Source organism: Manis pentadactyla, chromosome 2 (assembly GCF_030020395.1).
Source record: "Manis pentadactyla isolate mManPen7 chromosome 2, mManPen7.hap1, whole genome shotgun sequence".
Classification (NCBI taxonomy): domain Eukaryota; kingdom Metazoa; phylum Chordata; class Mammalia; order Pholidota; family Manidae; genus Manis; species Manis pentadactyla.
This window is the reverse complement of record NC_080020.1, coordinates 128,290,981-128,312,206: the sequence shown is the minus strand read 5'-3', so window position 1 is coordinate 128,312,206 and position 21,226 is coordinate 128,290,981. Positions and strand designations below refer to the sequence as shown.

The 21,226-nt window shown below is 42.0% G+C and overlaps 1 protein-coding gene across 1 annotated transcript in view; it reads right to left on the bottom strand.

Moving 5' to 3' along the window:
- The window catches only part of MYO10 (myosin X), a 210,736-nt gene that overhangs the window by 97,048 nt on the left and 92,462 nt on the right, over positions 1-21,226 (bottom strand). Inside the window, exon 4 of the mRNA XM_057496186.1 lies at positions 2,386-2,573. Coding sequence (XP_057352169.1) covers positions 2,386-2,573 — 188 coding nt within the window. The remainder of the gene's footprint in view (positions 1-2,385; positions 2,574-21,226) is intronic.

The following is a 21,226-nucleotide window of genomic DNA, read 5'->3' as shown; positions in this document are numbered from 1 at the left end:
CCACCATATTTCTAAATACTGCAGTCTTTGGCATGAAAATGCCAACCCCTTTCCGTTTTATTACACATACATATATATATGCACAATGATCTCACTGGATTTTTCACTTTCTTCCTAAGTTGCTCTGTCTAGCAAGCGATGTATTAGTCATGGCCTCATAGTTTCCACTGAAAGTAATAAACACAAGCAATTATCAATAGCAAAAAATATTTAGGTACCAGGTGTGGATAACAATTCAATTTTCTTAAAATGATTTTTGTTTGTTAATCGTAAAAAATTATACTTTTGTATGTTGAAATAGTGATCTTAAATTGTAATATCAGAACTTCAGTGAAGTCATCGGAAGGCCTACAAATGGTGCTTCTAGTCATAAGGCAAGTGACTTTATTGGGAATGTGACTTGAAAGCTGTTTTTATATTAAGTAAGGAGCTTCATTTTGATTCACTGCAAGTTATGATTCATATTTACTTAACAGAATAAATTCAGTCCCTCTGACCAAGTTGTTTACACAGCCCAGCACATCCTTGATGGTGATGGAAGACAAGAGTCCATAGGCCCAGATGCTCCCCTCCCCCTAAAGAAAAAGGCAGAGAGAGGGAGTGAGGAAGGGAAAGAGAGAAGAAGAGAATGAATGAATGAATGAATGAATGAATGAGGGAGGGTTCTGCCACTCATACTCATATATTTCTAATTGTTAAAAAAGCAAGGACCCACATACAAGAGTAATGGGTAAAAACTGCCAATAGCAAGAATACGACCTCTGAAAGCAGGTTTTTTATGTGTGGTACCTGTAGATGTCATCATAGAGCACACATATTGAAGGACTGTTAGGAGGTTTCAGTAACTTGCTACCTGAAAAGTTCCTGGCAGTGTCCTATACATACATAGGAACCTTTCAAAAACTGTTGGCCATTCTTTCTTACCCATTTGCATCAAATTCCACCCGAGACAGTGTGAGTGCCTCCCAAATGTTCTTGGCTCAGGGGCCCTCTCCAGCTATCGGCCTGCCCCCTCACTCCATAGTCCCAACAGGAACAGGAGTGGCTTCTTTGGTACAGGGAAGGGCTGGTCTGCTCACCACCACCTGGGTTGTCTTCCCACAGTGATCATGCCACCCGTTACCTGCCCGTACCCTGACCAGGTGGGTCATCTGTCTGTCTAATAGTGGGCCGCATGCTAGTGAGCCCAATTGGCTGGCAGTCTAACGCAGACATATGGCTTTCCATCTGTCCCCTGTGCCTTACTTCCACTGAATCAGAGATCCACATGGGGAAAGGGAGGTCCGATTTATCATCTCCCCCAATTCCAAACATGCTTTTCTTTTCCCCTTGAAATAATAATAATTATTTTGCCACAAGTTGGGACAAGAAAGCTAGCATCTAAAACAGATGTCAAAATTGTTCATGCCAGGCATTTTGGTATGCTATCAGGTCTCAGTAACAGCCATGCTCCATGAATGGATGCCTGGAAGGACAGATGAATGCCTGGATATTCCATGGAAACCTCACTCAAAGTGACATGCAGCATGTCTGGTCTGGATATACAAAAAGGGGTGTTTTCTTTTGACACTAGAACATGAGTCCAATAAAAAGAATTAGTAAGATGTCAGATGTCTCTAAAATATAGGTGATGAGGACAACAATTTGAATTAGTTAATAAAAATTAAGAACTATTTTTCAAAGAAATATACCTTATTGATTTTTCTTTTGTCTTAAAAAAAAGTTCCTAGTGATAGATTTTGATAGCAAGGCTTCTGGTAATTTTAATAAACAAGTAAGAGCCAACTGAAATAGGTATGTCAAGACCCTTCTCCCTAGCCAAAAAAATTAACTGAAATAAGCATGCCTATCTATACCATTCCTTTACATACACCAGTAGCTCCCTTTTTTACACCTAATTCAAAGGTATGCTTTAGGAACATCCAATTAAAATGAAAAATTCTTAAATTTGGGAGATTCTATCTAATCTTACCGTATTACAGAAGAAATCTTGCTCAAATATACAAGCATTCTGCCCAGCAGTCTGGGATACATATATTTTAAATTTGAATGAACTACATGACATTTCGATAGAACAACCATACCTCAATGGAATAAACCAAAAAATAACTATGGCAAATAAATAAAGGAAACAACTGAGTACTTATTCTGAGGCTGAGAGCCACCAAACAGGGATATCCTGCTGTTCTATGTGAGCTTCTATTGTCTTTCACAAGCTGTGGCTATCAAGCTACTCAAAATTAAACTCCATCTGGAAAACTCAGATACCTATGAAACATTTTTACATTAACATTCTAGTTCTAAGCAGGCTTTGTGTCTGGCTGAGATGCCAGCGGGCTCGGCTGCGCCCTGGAAACATCCCCTCCAGTGCCCCGCGGTGGTTACCTGATGAGGACGCACTGGTTGTCATGGCGCTTCCACAGGCAGCGGTAGCACTCGTTGGCGATGGCGAAGACGTGGGGGGGCAGCTCCCCCAGGTGGCACTTGCTGTACTGCTCCATGGTGGCGCGCTCGTACAGGCCTGCAATGGTCTTGTAGGGGTTCACGGAGGCGATGATGGAGCCGATGTAGGTCTGCAAGTACACGGGGTGGGGAGACAGGGATGCCAGTCACACACAGCACCAGGATGGAGGTTCTGGGCAAGGGCCACTTGCCTCCACCCTGCCGGGATCCACAAGGCAGATGCTGGCCTGGATGCCCCCCCCCAAGGGCTGGTCCATGCTCTCCCTGAAGCCACCTAGTGGAACTTCAACAGAATCCACCTGCAGGTGCATTAAATGGAAAGAGGGCTTCTCTCCACTGCACACTCTTTCCTGTTCTTTTTGTACAACATCTTGCCATTCTACACAATGCATGGAGTCATTTCAAAGAGAGCTTGTAGTGAAAGATAAATAAGGAAAGCAGCCCAGCCCCAAATCCGTGTTCCCTGGTGACCTAACTGTCCTGTGTACAACGGACTGTCCCATTCCAGGCTCCTTCCTCATCGAGTGGCTGATAAAAGAAATGACTAGAGAGACAGCAGCTGGGGAGAGGAGAATGGAAAGTTAGTGTTCAACGGGCATGGAGTTTCTGTCCAGAGTGGTGAGAAGGTTCTGGAGGCAGACAGTAGTTGTACAATGCTGCAAATGCACTTAATGTGCTGACCTCTATATTTAAAAGTAGTCAAAAATGCTACATTTTATGTTATATATATAAACCACACCTTCAAAAAAGAAACAAGACTCTTGAAAACACTGGATATTCATTTAGTAATTGCAACACCTCATTAAAGTGCTAAATAACTTACCTGGAACTTAGCTGACCCACAGTCTTATCTTTAAGGAACAAAATCCAGGCCATAAGCACAACCTTCAGAGCAGCAAAACATAGGGTAGAGTCATTAGAGAGTCACGTCGTATACCTCTTCCATACGGACCCAACCTTGGACCTGAGCAAGAAATGCTAACCAAGTTTGCTGAGCTAGTCTCCAGGCTCAGGTGAGCTAAGAAGCAGAGCAGAAAGGGTGGAAGTAGAGGGTGTACCCACCATCACCCACCAGCCCTCCTCTATGGCATGTGGGCATGGACAAGGGCTTTGTGGATGGGCTAAATTGTGTGCCCCCAGATTCTTCTGCTGAAGCCCTAATCACCCCGTACCTCAGAATATAAGTATATTTGAAGGTAGGGCCTTTGAAGAGAGGATTAGAATAAAATGAGGCCTGTAGGGTGGGCCCTAATCCAATCTGGAAGGCGTCCTTTTATGTAGAGGAAATTCAGATGCATGAAGAAACGCCAGGAACAGCGCACAGAGTTAAAATCATGCACAGACATAAGAAGGCAGCCATCTGCAAGCCAAGGAAGGAGCCCTCAGGAGTAATTAAATCTTCTCACACTTTGATCTCAGACTTCTAACCTCCAGAACTGTGAGAAAATAAATTGCTATTGCTTAAGCACCCAGGCCATAATATTTCATATGGCAGCTGAGCAGACTAACACACAGGTTCACAATAACCTGAGGACGGGCACAGTGTTAATACACCTATTTTTCAGGTGAGGACTCTGAATAACAGTGATAAATTGTGTGTCACATGGAGGTAGAGGTGAGGTGAGATGTGAACCAAGGTAACCCAAATCCAGGGACTTCTCATATTCACTGGCAAGGTGTGGCAATGCAGCAGAGGGAAAAAACAAGAAACACTAGACAGGAAGCTGAAACATCCTGAGCGCCATCTGCAGTGTGTTATAACAATTTGTAGTCGTTTTTTCCAGTGACTGCCAGGAACATCAAACAAAATCTCGTATGTTCCCTGTGTTTTGTGAAACTGTTTTCAAATGGAAGGAGGTCCATAATGTTTCGGAAATATTCTGAACCACAAAGGGTTAAAAACATAAAAGAGTCATTACCATATGACCCAAGGATTCTGCTTCAAGGAATAGATCCAGGATTAAAAACAGGTACTCCAACAAATACAGAGCGTTGTCCAGAAGAGTCAAAAGGTGGAAGCAACCCGATGTCAATTATCAGATACATGAGTACACAAGATGTGGTCTAGCCAGACAGGGGAATAGGATTCAGCGACACTGAGGAATAAGTACTGCTACATGCTGCAACGTGCAGGAACCTTGAAAACAAGACACTAAGGCATCCAGACCCAGAAGTTCACAAATCCAGAACAGGTAACTCCATAGAGAAAGACAGACTGATAGCAGTTCCTTGAATGGGGGTAGGAGTGGGGATGGGGGTCAGGTGGGGAATGACTGCTTAGGGGGTACTGGGTTCCCATTTGGGGGTGGGGGATGATGAAAATATTTTGGAACTAGATAGAGGTGCTGGTTGTACAACATTGTTAATGTACTAAATGCTACTAAATGGTAGGCTGTAAAGTGGTTAATTTATATGTGAATTTCACTCAGTTTAAAAAAAGAAAAAGATGCTGTGCTTTCACAGGTAAATATTCAGGTCTTTGGAAACCTCAACTCTTCAGAGAACCTGTTTTGCCATGTCACAGCACTGCAGGGAAGACCTAGTGGGAGGAAAGACAAGAATTGCTTTTTCCTCTAGGGAAGGTAAGTGTCTCACTTCTAGAGGAGAACAGAGAACCCTGGTTCCCGGGAATGCCTTGAACACAGGCTCTGGAACCTTCTTTCATGTCAACTGTTTGCAGAGATGAGGCAGGCAGGCAGGCAGTACTTGAGGCTCTGGCTGTGTGTCCTCTGCTCTGTCTAGAATGTTGGGCCTGTTTCTACACTTTTGGTAGTTGTGTGTGTATGTGTATATATATATATATATATATTTTATTCTGTGAGATGTCCAAACTGTTCATTTCTCTGTGAAATATGTTCTTTCCCGCTACTTTGGCAAGTCAAAACAGATAGTGCCAACTCTCTTAAAACAGCTTAGGCATCCTATAACCTTCTTTATTTACAGGTAAAATGTAAAGCAACAGTCAGAACATCAAGTTGATTATTAAATACCATTAACACATGTTTAAGACAGTTAACATGCCCACATGCTGAAAATTTTGCATACCCGGTTCACAACGTTTTTTCACAACGTTTGAATGGTTTTTGTAAAATTCTGATATGAGCATTTTTAAGTATTTGATTTACTTATAAGAAAACAACCTGATCAGAGCAGAAATAAATAAAATCCAGAAGAATAAAACAATAGAAAGAATTGATGAAACCAGGAGCAGGTTCTTTGACAAAATAAACAAAATAGATAAAACCCTAGACAGACTTACCAAAAAAAAAAGTCTACACACATAAACAGAATCATGTATGAGAAGGGACAAATCACTACACCATGGAAATACAAAGAACTATTAGAGAATACTATGAAAAATTATAAGCAATTGGATAACCTAGAAGAAATGGACAACTTTCTAGAAAAATATAACCTTCCAAGGCTGACCCAGGAAGAAACAAAAAATCTGAACAGACCAGTTACCAGCAATGAAATTGAACTGGTATTTAAAAAACTAAGAACAAAACTCTGGACCAAATGGCTTCACCACTGAATTTTATCAAACATTTAGTGAAGACCTAATATCCATCCTCAAAGTTTTCCAAAAAGTAGAAAAGGAGGGAATACTTCTAAGCTCATTCCATGAGGCCAGCATCACTCTAATACCAAAACCAGGCAAAGACACCATAAAAAATAAAGTTACAGACCAATATACCTGATGAACAGAGATGCAAAAATACTCAATATCAGCAAACTGAATTCAAAAATACATCAAAAAGATCATCCATCACATTCAAATAGGATTTAGTTCAGGGATGCAAGGATGGTACAATATTCAAAAATCCATCAACATCATATACCACATCAACAAAAGGATGAGAATCACATGATCTCAATAAATGCTGAAAAAGCATTCCACAAAATTTAACATTCATTCATGATAAAAACTCTCAACAAAATGGGTATAGAGGGCAAGTACCTCAACATGATAAAAGCCATATATGGCAAACCCACAGCCAACATCATACTTAACAGTGAGAAGATAGAAGCTTTTCCTCTAATATCAGGAACAAGACAAGGATGCCCACTCTCCCCACTTTTATTTCAGTACTGGAGGTCCCAGCCACATTCAGACAACACAAAGAAGTAAAAGGCATTCAGATTGGTAAGGAAAAAGTTAAACTGTCACTATTTGCAGATGACATGATACTGTACATAAAAAACCCTAAAGAATTCACCCAAAACTATTAGAAGTAATAATTGAAATCAGCAAAGTTGCAGGACACAAAATTAATAAACAGGTATCTGTTGCATTCCTATACACTAACAATGAACTAGCAGAAAGAGAAATCAGGAAAACAATTCCATTCACAACTGCATCAAAAAGAATAAAAAGCCTAGGAATAAACCTAACCAAGGAAGTGAAAGACTGATACCCTGAAAACTACAGGACACTCATGAGAGAAATCAAAGATGACACCAATAAATGGAAATACATCCCATGCTCATGGATAGGAAGAATTAATATTGTCAAAATAGTCATTGTGCCTAAAGCAATCTACAGATTCAATGCAATCCCTGTCAAAATATCAACAACATTCTTCAACAAACCAGAACAAATAGTTTTAAAATTCATATGGAACCACAAAAGACCCCGAATAGCCAAAGAAATCCTAAAAAGGAAGTATAAAGCTGGGGGGATTATGCTCCCCAACTTCAAGCTCTCCTACAAAGCCACAGCAATCAAAACAATTTGGTCCTGGCACAAGAACAGACTTGCCTATCAATGGAACAGAGAGTCCGGATATAAACCGGTGATATATGGTGAATTAATATATGATAAAGGAGCCATGGATATACAATGGGGAAATGACAGCCTCTTCAACAAATGGTGTTGGCAAAACTGCACAGCTACATGCAAGAGAATGAACCTGCATTATTGTGTAACTCCATACACAAAAGTAAACTCAAAATGGACCCAAGATCTAAATGTAAGTCATGAAACCATAAAACTCTTAGAAGAAAAAATAGGCAAAAATCTCTTCAATATAAACATGAGCAACATTTTCTTGAACACATCTCTCCAGGCAAGGGAAACAAAAGCAAAAATGAACAAATGGGACTACATCAAACCAAAAAGCTTCCATACAGCAAATGATAACTACAGTATGGGAGAATATATTCATAAATCACAGATCCAGTAAGGGGTTAACATCCAAAATATATAAGGAACTCACACGTCTCAACACCCAAAAAAGCAAATAACCTGATTAAAAAACGGGCAGAGGATATGAACAGACACTTCGCCAAAGAAGAAATTCAGATGGCCAACAGGCACATGAAAAGATGCTCCACATCGCTAATTATCAGGGAAATGCAAATTAAAACTGCAATGAGATATCACCTCACACCAGGTAGGATGGCTAACATCCAAAAGACCAGGAACAACAAATGCTGACGAGGATGTGGAGAAAGGGGAACCCTCCTACACTGCTGCTGGGAATGTAAGCTAGTTCAACCATTGCGGAAAGCAGTATGGAGGTTCCTCAAAAACTAAAAATAGAAATACCATTTGACCCAGGAATTCTAGTCCCAGGAATTTACCCAAAGAAAACAAGATCCCAGATTCAAAAAGACATATGCACCCCTATGTTTATCGCAGCACTATTTACAATAACCAAGATACGGAAGCAACCTATGCGTCCATCAGTAGATCAATGGATAAAGAAGATGTGGTACATATACACAATGGAATACTATTTAGCCATAAGAAAGAAACAAATCCTACCATTTGCAACAACATGAATGGAGATGGAGAATATTACACTCAGTGAAATAAGCCAGGCAGAGAAAGACAAGTACCAAATGACTTCACTCATTTGTAGTATAACAATGAAGCAAAACTGAGGGAACAAAACAGCAGCAGACTCACAGAGTCCAAGAAGAGACTAGCGGCTACTGAAGGGAAAAGGTTGGGGAGAGTGTGTTGGGAGGGAGGGGTAAGAGGATTAAGGGGCAGTACGATTAGCACATATAATGTGGGAGGGGTCAATGGGAAGACAGTATAGCACAGAGAAGACAACTAGTGAGTCTACAGCATCTTACTACGCTGATGGACAGTGACTGAAATGGGGTGTGGTGGGGACTTGATAATATGGGTGAATGTAGTAACCACAATGTTGCTCACGTGAAACCTTCATAAGATTTTATGTCAATGATACCTTAATTTTAAAAAATGCAGAGAAAAGAAAACATAACCTCCTCAAAACCTTTCCTTTTAAAGAGAGTATTTTGGTCAAAACCTCATGGGCATGCTATCCCCCACCTGGTTGGGGAACGTCACTAGTTGCACAGAATCCCTTAAGGTATTGTTCATCCTGACAGTGTGGAAACATGGGTTTTGTGCAGGGAAGGAGACCCAAGGGTGTTAAGCTCTTTAGCAAAGATGAAGCTAGAACATCCAAATTGGTCTCATGCCTCGTTTCATTTATAAGTAATTCACATGCACTTCACCTCATGAAATAGTTTCTAAGTGTTTCAGAATGACAATGTGGTAGGTGGCTGTGGCAGTTACAGACCACACACACATGTGCCCTCCCTCCCCACCCAGTGACTGTAGAGAAGGGAAGCCAGGCACTCCAAGCAGACATTCAGCACCAAGACAGCCTGCAGAACTGGCAATATCCTGCTGGTGGTCACGCATGGTGATCCATCACACATCATGACCTCTCTTTCCCCATTGGCCTATGAGCTAAAGCCCCAGCTAGTTTCTCTGACTCAGAAAAACCATTCCAACCCTAGATGTAAAGACAGCTCCCACTGTTGAGTGGGCGTCGTTTGAGAGATGACAAGCACACACGCAGTGAAACAGAACAGCTTCACGAGCATCTGCAAAAGGCACATATCAGGGGTGGGGTGGGGCTGAAAAACAATATACAAAGTTAAGTCTAGTTTTGAGTAAACATTATTCATACCAAATGACCACCAAATGGCTCTGGTGGTTGTATGCTTTTCCTAAACCAGTACTGATCTTCGTGTCTGACTCTGAAAGATGAGGAATGCATTTTCAACATCTTGTGAGTCAGATTAGTGAGCTGCCATGAAGAAAATGTGGTTCTGTATCATATGTTGAGAAATTGTACATTCCATAGAAACATTACTAATAACTTTCACTGCTTTGCATAAGAGAGCCTTGCTTTTCCTCATTTTGATGGAAAACTTCTGGAAGCAAACATACATGCCTTTGTATTTTTTGTATTATTATGCTATTATTAATATACAGTCATAAGAGCAACATTGCCATTACTAGATTCCCCCCATTATCAAGTCCCCACCACATACCCCATTACAGTCACGTCCATCAGCATAGTAAGATGTTATAGAGTCACTACTTGTCTTCTCTGTGCTATAGTGCCTTCCCCATGCCCCCGCCCCATATTATGCATGCTGATCATAATGCTCCTTAATCCCCTTACACCTCCCTTCCCACTCATCCTCCCCAGCCCCTTTCCCTTTGGTAACTGTTAGTCCATTCTTGGATTCTGTGATTCTGCTGCTGTTTTGTTCCTTCAGTTTTGCTTTGTTGTTATACTCGACAAATGAGTGAAATCATTGGTACTTGTCTTTCTCTGCCTGGCTTACTTCACTGAGCATAATACACTCTAGCTCCATCCACGTTGTTGCAAATGGTAGGATTTGTTTTCTTCTTATGGCTGAATAATATTCCATTGTGTATATGTACCACATCTTCTTTATCCATTCATCTACTGAACTGATGGACACTTAGGTTGCTTCCATGTCTTGGCTATTGTAAATAGTGCTGTGATACACATAGGGATAACATATGTCTTCTTGAATCTGGGATCCTGCATTCATAAGGTAAATTCTGAGGAGTGAAATTCCTGGATCAAATGGTATTTCTATTTTTAGTTTTTGGAGGAACCTTCATACTGCTTTCCATAATGGTTGAACTAATGTACATTCCCAGCAGCAGTGCAGGAGGGTTCCCCTTTGTCCACATTCTCACCAGCATTTGTTGTTTGTCTTTTGGATGTTGGCCATCCTACCTGGTGTGAGGTGATATCTCATTGTGGTTTTAATTTGCATTTCCATGATAATTAGCAATGTGGAACATCTTTTCATATGCCTGTTGGCCATCTAAATTTCTTCTTTGGAGAAGTGTCTGTTCAGATCTTCTGCCCATTTTTTAATTGGATTATTTGCTTTTTGTTTGTTGAGGCGCATGAGCTCTTTATATATTTTGGATGTCAACCCCTTATTGGATATATCATTTATGAATATATTCTCCCAAACCATAGGATGTCTTTTTGTTCTACTTGTGGTGTCCTTTGCTATAGGGAAGTTTTTTAGTTTGATATAGTCCCGCTTGTTCATTTTTGCTTTTGTTTCTCTTGCCCAGGGAGATATGCTCATGAAAAAGTTGCTCTTGTTTATATTCAAGAGAGCTTTGCCTATGTTTTCTTCTGAGAGTTTAATGGTTTCATGACTTACATTCAGGTTTTTTATCCATTTCAAGATTACTTTTGTGTATAGAGTTAGACAGTAATCCAGTTTCATTCTCTTACATGTAGCTGTCCAGTTTTGCCAACACCAGCTGTTGAAGAGGCTGTTGTATTCCCATTGTATATCCATGGCTCCTATATCATATATTAATTGACCATATATATTTGGGTTAATGTCTGGACTCTCTATTTTGCTCCACTGGTCTGTGGGTCTGTTCTTGTACCAGTACCAAATTGTCTTGATTACTGTGGCTTTATAATAGAGCTTGAAGTTGGGAAATGAGATTCCTCCTGCTCTATTCTTCCTTCTCAAGATTGCTTTGGCTATTTCGGGTCTTTTGTGGTTCCATATGAATTTTAGAACCATTTTCTCTAGTTTATTGAAGAATGCTGTATTTTGATAGGGATTGCATTGAATCTATAGATTGCTTTAGGCACGATGGCCATTTTGACAATATTGATTCTTCCTACCCAAGAGCATGGGATGAATTTCCATTTATTAGTGTCCTCTTACATGCCTTTGTATTTTCAAACCCTGGTTGGTGTACCTGATTTATCTTTTCTTGAGGATTTCTGGTCTCACCCAGGCTCTTGGCATGAAAGTGATGTCTGCAGTAAATGAGGAAGACTCTATCTTCTAATCCCTACTTCCATCACCCCCAGCTCCTGAGCAACCAACCACTCCTACCCCAGCTGGCTCCAAACCTCCTGTAGAATAAAAGGCCCAAGGCTTTTTCCTCTTGGGACCTGCTGTGTTGGAGGGATGGCTGAAGATGCTGAAAGAGTATGCAGATAAAAGTCACCTTTGCTGTATTGTTAATTTAAAAGATAATACCAAGCCAGGCTTTTATTTTCCTTTACACTGCACACATTATATAATGCATCCAATGAAAAAAAATTTCAAATTATCTCCATTTCAACTGCTTAACATTTTCACTGATCAAATTAAGTTAAGAACACCGTGGATGATGCCTGTCCTAAACCACATGACAATTTTTCATGCCTCATGATTATTTTATCTTTAAACCAGGTCAGGAGTTGAATTTCCTCTTCAAAATGTTTCAAAAATGTTCAGGACCCTTCTCCTTGCTGGGTGTAGAGAGATCACTTAATTGTGAAATAAACAGCTGCACCAGACTTGGAAAGACCAAGCATTTAGTGGTATACATTATAGTCCAAAGTGACTCTTTTTAAGAATGTAGGTGCCACTGTTTAGAGCCCATTTTGTGGCTGGGATATCCAACAAACAAAACATGTGTTCAAAAAAACAAAAAAAAACGCCTACAGTTTAGGCCATATTAAAATCTCTGAGAGAGAACCAACCTACACACACTCATAGCATGACTGGATCTCTGAGGTTCTCTTTAAACCTCTTCTCCAAGTACATGCTACTCTCCCTCTGTGTTCTTACTGAGTTGAGAATGGTTCTTCATACTTCACTTTCTACAGGGTGTACAGAAAATAACAAGTACACACTAGTCAAAAGGGTGCGAGCAACCCAAATATCCATCAGCAGAGGAATGGATAAGCAAAATGTAGTATATTCATTCAGTGGAATATTGTTCAGCCTTCAGAAAGGACACATGCTATAACATGGATGTAACTTGAGGACACTATGCTAAGTGAAATAAGCCAGTCACAAAAAACCAAATACCACATAAATTCCACTCAAATGAAGGACCTGAAGTCAAATTCAGAGACACAAGTAGAATGTTTGGTGCCTGGGCTGGTGGGAAGGAAGAGGGAGATGTTTCAATGGTATAGAATTCTAAGATTCTCAACAACATGAACATACTTAGCACTACTGACCTGTATATACTTAAAAATGGTCAAGACGATAAATTTTATGTTATGTGTATCTTACCACAATTAAATATTTTTTTAATTAAAAAAATATATTAAGCAATATTGAGAATTTTGGTACTGGTAGGCTGCATTAATCTCTTTTTTTTCTTTTATAAGTTCAAGGACAGATCTGAAAACAAACACAGAATTAATAGTAAATAACAAGAAGCATCAAGCTCCTTAACTTAAGTAAAACATTTTAGGACACAAACCTTTAAATTTTAAATCAAATTCAGAAATAAAAATACTCTGAAATAAAACTCAGAAATAAAAAAAAAACTGCCTTTAGTAAGGCAGAGAACAAAAGTCGTTCAGATTTTCAGGGATGAATAGTCTCATTAAGAGTTCAAATCATTAAGAAATGGATAGGCTGTGGTGGACAGTAAATTCAACAAATGGCTTCTCATGTACCTACAGAAACAGCAAACGACCTAACTTCATTCAAACCCAAATGCAATCATCTGAAATCTCTTCTTTAAAAAAACACAGGTAAATAATGTGTCAAGTGTGTGTCTGGTTGGCTGGTATGGAGAACCGAAATTTAAAATTTTTTAAGATCATAAGAAACCTCACCTCATTTAGAGTTAAAAATGCCCCTCTTGGAGAAAGACAAGTGCCAAATGATTTCCCTCATTTTTGGAGTATAACAACGAAGCAAAACTGAAGGAACAAAACAGCAGCAGACTCACAGATTCCAAGAAGGGACATGCGGTTACCAAAGGGAAGGGGAGGGTGGGAGAAGGGGATTGAGGGGTATTATGTTTAGTACACATGGTGTGAGGGATCACGGAGAAAACAGTGTAGGACAGAGAAGCAAATAGTGAATCTGCGGCATCTTACTACACTGATGGACAGTGACTGCAATAGGGTATGGGTGGGGACTTGATAATATGGGTGAATGTAGTATCCACAATGTTTTTTCATGTGAAACCTTCGTAAGAGTGTCTATCAATAATACCTTAATAAAAATTTTTTTAAAAAATGCCCCTTTACCCTAAGTAGCTCTACTCAGTACCAGGGGTAAATTAAGCTCTTAATACATGAATGCACAAGTTTTACTATTTCACCTCCTTGCTAAAAACCTAAGTCATTTCTTAAAAGGCTTGTCACTGGATTTTAAATGACAGTGAAGTCAACTTGTTTCCCAAACAACCTAACCTGACGTTTCATAAGTGTGGGTCATAGAGGACAATCCTACCTAGGTGGGCGTGATGTCACACGCCCTCATTTCCTTTGGCATAACCTTGAGATATAAGCAGGGCAAAGGCCACTGTTCTGCTCCTCTGACAGATGAAGGAACAGAAGTATTGCCCCTACAGACACAAGGCCAATGAAGGAGAGCAGGGACAGGAACCCGGGTGTGCCACACTGTGGGTCTGGGGTGCCCCCTTCACCACTCACCCCATACAGACCAGGATCATCCTGGCCTCTGCCCAGCCTCATTGCCAGTGGCCACTGTCTCTATGTCCTGTCAACTCCACGTTCAACTAACTCTAGACTCTCTTCCCCTTTCCCTCCATCTCCACCCACCCTGGCCTCACCTGCTTAGGTTCTACAAAAGCCTCCTTCCTCACTGATTTCCCTCTCTTGCATGCTCCATCCAAGCTCCACACTTGACATGTGAACTTCTGAAGATGAAAGCTTTAATCTTAAAACTCTTCCATAGCTCCCATGACCTTCCAGGTCAACCCATTCAGAGTTGAGAAGGGAATAGAATGGCTCCAAAAAGGTGACAGAACAGTCAGAGTCCTAATGAATTATTCTCGTAACAGTTACAGAAGGGGGGCACCTTCAGTTACTGCATTTTCACTGTCTATGCCTATGTCCATGTCCAATGAGCCTCCCTGAACAGAAGGGCAAAACAATACGGCAACAATAGTAATAGTTCCTAAGAGTTTATTCAAAGACAAATCAGGTGAAATCCAAGAGGTCCATCAGCAAAAATAATCTACCAGTACCTCAAAAAGACCACCTTGCGTGGATTATTTTTGCCACTGAAACAAAGGCTGCTCGGATAAGAGATTCATTGAATAAAGAAAGTTCAACATGCAACGTAAGTAAAAATGGTAATTGGGGAGCAGCGGGGGAGAAGGGCCAAGTTGTAAATTAAGCACCACGCAAAACAAAGATAAAATGTAGGAAGAAATCCTAAGGACTGGGAGGCAACATTTGTTACATGCCTGTACCATTTATCACTCCATAAAGAGGCATTACTGCTGTTCAAGAGACAGCCATAAAGACACCGTGCTGGTAAGACTCAGGATGCACACAACTCTCCAGCATGAGGCAGGGCCAGGTGCTGGTTTCCTCATATTGGATTCCAAATTCCATGAGAATAAATAGCTTGGTGATTTCAACGGCTTTTTCAGAAATAGAAAGTACATTCTAATTTGAAGCATATAAAAAACTTTTCTAGTCAGAGAAGTTCCACATAACTCACCAAAAAATACATTTCCTTGCCCATTTTCATAATCTGGAACAGCTGCACACATATTGCTTAACAATGTTGTGCAAAACTCACTTGCAGGCGTTTCATCCAAAATTTATCAACTCAACGTTTTCAAAAGGCGTAAGGGTGTAACACTGAGTATCTAAGCTCCCGCTGAAAAAATTAAAAACTAGAAGTAACCCACTGGCCTTACACACACTCTGCTTGTAGATATGGAAGGATTCATGCTACCACTGGGAAGTCACTTTTCTAACACGGGAACAAATGATCTAGACAGTAAGGTTTGGTCAAATCAGGAGACCCAGAGGTTCTTCACCTGTAACTACCTTTGCAGGTGCACTTGCTTAACACTTCTGGGACTATGATTCTGATCAGCAGTAACAATACATCCCGTTCCCCTACAGGATTGCTGTGTGAGCGTCGTACATAAATCAGAGGGATTTAGTATTGTTTCTGTTAATGAAAATATAGCCACAACTGCTCTTCATCATGTGGTCCTGAAAAGCTGGACGTAGAACAAGTAATTTGAAATCCACTTGGGAAATTGGTTTAAGTCTGTACCACAGCATACTTTCTTAAGGGAAAGAACTTGTTAAGTGGGAATCGTTAGCCAGATTTATTTCCCACCCACCATTCACACCCTTTCTTCTCTCTTGATCATCTCAGCGAAATATGTCAGTGACTTACTCCCCAAATCTTTCTCTGTGACACAGCTTCAGTTTTGAATTACAGATCCACATACTCAATAGCCCACAGGACATCTTTACTTGGATTCCTCTTACGTCAAATCCAAATGGACAAGGATCATCTCTCCAAACACCTGTTTCTTCTCAGTCACATCTTGACAAATGGAACTGTGGACTACTCAAATGGTTCATCTAGAAATCTGAGAGTTGTCCTACAGAAATTCAGCCTACTTGTCCCCCAAACCCAATCAAATATGTAAATTCTACCTCTTGGTATCCTTCATACTCAAACTCCCCAAGGACTTGTTCAGACCCTATCATTTACCATCTGGTTTGCTGGTCATCCCTCCTCCTGGACTGGATACCTGCTGTACTTGTCTATCCCCTGTAGCCAGAGTGAGTTTTCCCAGGACTCACTCTAAACCTGTCCCCCCCAGTCTTCACACATAAATTCAAACTCATTAACTCACACACAGAGCCCTTCCTCACCTGCTTTGACCACCTTGTCATTCCACAGCACACACTTCACCCCAGTATCCTGAGTGTCCCTGCAGTTGGACAATGCACTGCACCATTTCAAGTCTTTGTACATGCTGACCTTCTGCTAGTAGTGAGCCACCCTCCTTCCCAGCCAAATGAGTGCTTCAGAACTTGGCATAACTAGCGCCCCTGCTGGGCATCAGTCTCTGACCCTAACTTCATCTTCTCCTTCGGACCCTCAGTCTTTGTGTTCCCAGTAAGTCCTTTTTTCACACTCATTGTCACCCTGAGCTCTTGTCAATGACGTGCTTGTGTCTGTCTTCACCAATAAACCAGGAGGTCTTTGGATGCAGTGCCTTTCATTCATCCAATCTTTTAAGAAATAATTACTATGACCAAGAGTAATTTTGCCTTCTTGGAGGCTAGCACTCAGCCTGGCACAGAGGCAGGGCTGAATCAATGTAGATAATATTGTGGATACATTATTTGACCACCAATTCGCCAAATAAATTCATGCTTTCAGCTGAGTTTCTCATGCTCTTATGCCTGCTACCTTCTATATAACAAAATTGTTTGCCTTCGTTATTCAATTAAACAAAGCAATTTAAACTGTTAAGCAGCATTCAAGTTTGTTGAAAGACTAGATTATAACCAATAACTCAAGTTGTTACTCAAGCCAAGCTTTTAAATTTAGAAGTGACATTTTCATTTGAGTGAATTTCTGACTCAAATTTCCTCCTTATTGAAAGGGTTCTGACTCAAAGGAGAGGCAGAAAGAAGAGAGGGGAAAAGAAAGAATCATAAGAACAAAGTTCCTAACTGCAACCATCGTGTGCTGATGTGGAAGTGGCTGCTCAAGAGTATAGATGTTTGGTGAAGGATAAAAATACATATAGTCAGACAGATGGTTATAATCATCTTTTGGCAACACCAGTCCTGATTTCATGTGAAAAAAAAAAAAAACACAACCAAAAAAACCCCACCCTGACAAACCACACCACCATGTTCAGCTGTTCCCAGCAGGAGACACAAGCCAAGACTGCTGGCCATCCGGTTTTCGGGCCATCCCTGAATCCGTGAGAGGCACGTTGTTACTCGACACTGGCTTTAGAAAGGGATGGAAACAAACCCCAAAAAAATCTACTTTGGGAAAATTCAACTCAAGGAAATGAAATGCAGATTTGAAGCTGCATGTCCCACACAGTAAATGCCACGGCACAGTCTGCCTACATTTAACAGGGCAGGCAGCCTGGAGTGCCCCACAGGTGAACTCAGTTCACCTCCGTGCTGCAATCAGTAGGTCCTGCGGCTCCTGCGGGCGAACATGTTTTGCTTGACCAAAGCAGGCTTCCAAGTTAATTCAGGAACATCATGCAACACGCCTGCAGATTCAATCTGGAACGCCACCTAACCACAGGGGGTATTTTTGAAACACCCAAAAATACATTAGCTGTGAACAACCTTTGCGCTCACATAAGCATTTATCTTTAGACACAGTCCCCGCTCCTTCAAATGGGCCTGTTTGCTTCTGATCCCTGCACTGTTTGTTCAGCAAGACCGACGGACCAACCAACCAACCAACCAACCAACCAACCACAGGGCTGGGTGGAACAGAGCAGCTTCCTCTGGAGCCACCCCAACACCATAATTGCAGATGGGCTTGGAGGGCCCTGCTGTTCTTCCCCGTGATGTGGTTCAGAGCATTCCTCCCAGACTGGGAGAGGCGTCTCCTCCACGCAACTGACCCAGAGAGCCACAAACCCTATAATGGAGACTGTGTGTTACTCTTCCATTTAGCAGAAAACAAACACAACTGCCACACCCACAGGGCTTGCTGCTTGGCAGACCCTGCACTCTGGACATGGGGCTTTCATTCACTACAACAGAAACCTCCTCTGGTCTTGTCAACACTGTGTTTAGGTGCTGGGTACATAACAATTTGAAATGATCCCGGCTCAGAGAATACAGTACGGCCGGCATCCAGACCCACTAGCTTCCCCGCTCTCCTCTCTGGGCGGAGCTGTCAGGGCCATCGGTGCCATGTCCCCACAGCCACTAGGGCCTGAAGGCACTGCAGCCGACCCTTCCGCCTCCTCCACCCCTGCGCTTCTCCTGTCCCGCTCCTGCCCCCTTCCCTCTCTACCCTGGTCTGAATCCCTCATCGCCTCATCGCTGAGCTGTCATGGCACTCTCTTGGCCATTTTACTCCCGGTAGCCTGTATCCCACCACTTCCCTGTCAATGCCCCCGAAAGTTTTCTTGGGGAAATTCTCTCTTCCAGAGCCTTTAACAAAGATGGCAGCATCTCTGTACCACCAAGCCTGAACGCTGCTGACTAGCTGAAAGTAAACCAGGGTTTCTCAACCTCAGCACTACTGACATCTCAGGCCAGCTACCTGTGTGGGGATGTCTTGAGCACTGCGGGGTGTGTAGCGGCATCACCAGCCTCTACCCACTAGATGCCACTATCACAACCAGTAAGGCCTCCAGATACTGCCAGAGCCCCCAGGGCAGCATGGCCTGGTTGAGAACCACTGCTCCAAGCAAGGGGTCCTGACCCCAGCTGCCTCTCCTATCTAATGGCTCAACATTCCCCAACACACACCAGATTCTGTAAGCAACACAATCTTCTCCCAATTTAGTGAGGCCATCACACCAAATTCACTCTCATCTCTCCATTTCTGTGTATGGTGCCTCACTAGCCTTTCCTTCAAACCAGCTCTATTCTTCCTTTACAGTGTCACTACTAACACCCCTCCGAAGTTCTAGCAGCCAGTTCCGGCTTTCTCCCCCCCTCTCCTCTCTGTACCACAGACCCTGGCCCTCCTCTCCCTGAGACATCAGGACTTCCAAGCGAGGGCTCTTGGCCTCAGTGCATCTCATCAACCCTGGGAAGAGACAGAGGAGGGTGGGACAGTCATCAGACCCTCTCCAAGGAACAAGCCACTGGGGCAGGAAGTTCCGAGCAAGAGGCTCAGGATTAAGTGTTTGGGATGGGGTCCAAACAGGAGCGGCAGAAGGCTAGAGTCTCACAGACCCACACACAGTGACACAGAAGCTCACACAGCCCGTGCCCTGAAGGACACAGGGCCACGTCCCAGGCAGGAGGCTTCTAAAGATGGTTTGGTGGTGTTAGACAAATAGGATGGGGAGACAAGTACAAAGCTTAATGTTCCTAAAGCTCTCATATGTGATTTAGAAGAGCCCTGTCAGACTGGGGGTTATGACATCTGACCTCTTAAAAAAACAATTTAAAACACTGACACACAGAAAAATTAAATAAACAACATACAGCCCAAGAGGAGGTTTGTGGGAAAAATAGGACTCAACACTGATTTCCCTATTCTGATGCTAACAGCTAGGAAAAATATTTTACTGGGTTCTGGTTAAGTCTTCAGGTAGCAAGGGTGGTGGTCCCCAAGTGAAAAAAGCAAACAGTGCTTTTTAGCCCAAGGCAGTGGACTCTCTACCTGGAGAAAGGTCTGCTCACCAGCAGCGTGGGCAATCTGCCAGCTCAGTCCAGAAAGCAAACAAAATAATGCAAGGTCCAGAGTGGTGGGCCAGCCCGTCAGGTGATCTATCTCAGTTATAGGACTCAAAGGAAGGAATCTATGGTAGACAGAAGGCATCCCCAGCCCCCATGCTATCCACGCCTAATCCCCAGAACACCTGTGACTGTGATGCCACATGGCAAAGGCACTGTGAAGATGTGATTAAGCTCTTAAGTACTGAGAGGGGAGATTATCCAGGTGGGCCCAATTAATCATATGAATCCTTAAAAGCTGAGGGATTTCTTGATGCAGTCAGAGAGAGAGATGAGGCGGAGCAGCAGCAGCAGCAGCGGTGTGGAACATGAGAGGTTCTCCACCACCGTGGCTGTGAAGGTGAGGGAAGGGGGACTCTGGAAGCTGAGAACAGCCGCTGACTGAGAACAGGCGAGAAAATGGGGACCATAGTCCTTCAGCCGCAAGTAACTGACTTCCACCAGCAACAGGAACAAGCAGGAAATGCATCTTCTCGAGCCCCAGAAAGGACCAGTGCCCTGCCCACACTGGATTTGCAGCTGGTGAGCCCCCTATCAGGCTACTGAGCTACAGAATTGTAAGAAAATTTCTGTTTTGTTTTGCTGTAGGCATGGCCATCTGCTATGCCAATAATAGAAAAAGTAATACAACACCTGTGGTACAAGTCATGTAATTTTTCTCTTTTAAAGATATGGACAGGCATCACTCAGAGCCAGGATAAAGGGTGGGAAAGCTGTGGCTATTCTAACAGGTAGTGGTTCATCTCAGTGGGACAGAGCCTGACAGGTATGGTGTCCACTGTGTTTGCAATGATAAGAAAATCAAAGTGGCAAAAGGAAGGCATATAAAGGCATAATTAATTCAATTGAACTGCCAATTGGGTATATAAAAATCCTGTGTTTTTCTTTCAAAGGGGAGGAAATAGATTCTCATTCCAGGAAAAAAGACTAAGATACTATTCACAAGGTTTCCTTGGCAATTTAGCTATCAGGTTCAACATCAGCATCATGAAAAAGAGGAGGGGAAAAAAAACTTTTAAAAGGCTCTGCCTTTTAAACCTCTTGGGTAGTTTCTTTTTCCTCCTAATTGACTTACTTTTTTTTGACTAATAAGTGTGTAATAAGAACTTGCATCTAAAGACAGGTGTTCTAAAATATTGACCTACAAAAGACACATACCAAAAAAAGGAATTTTAACTTGTTTTACTTATTTTTAACTAATTAGCATGGGTTATTTCTAATATGTATGGCATTTATTTTACAAACATTTATTGTAC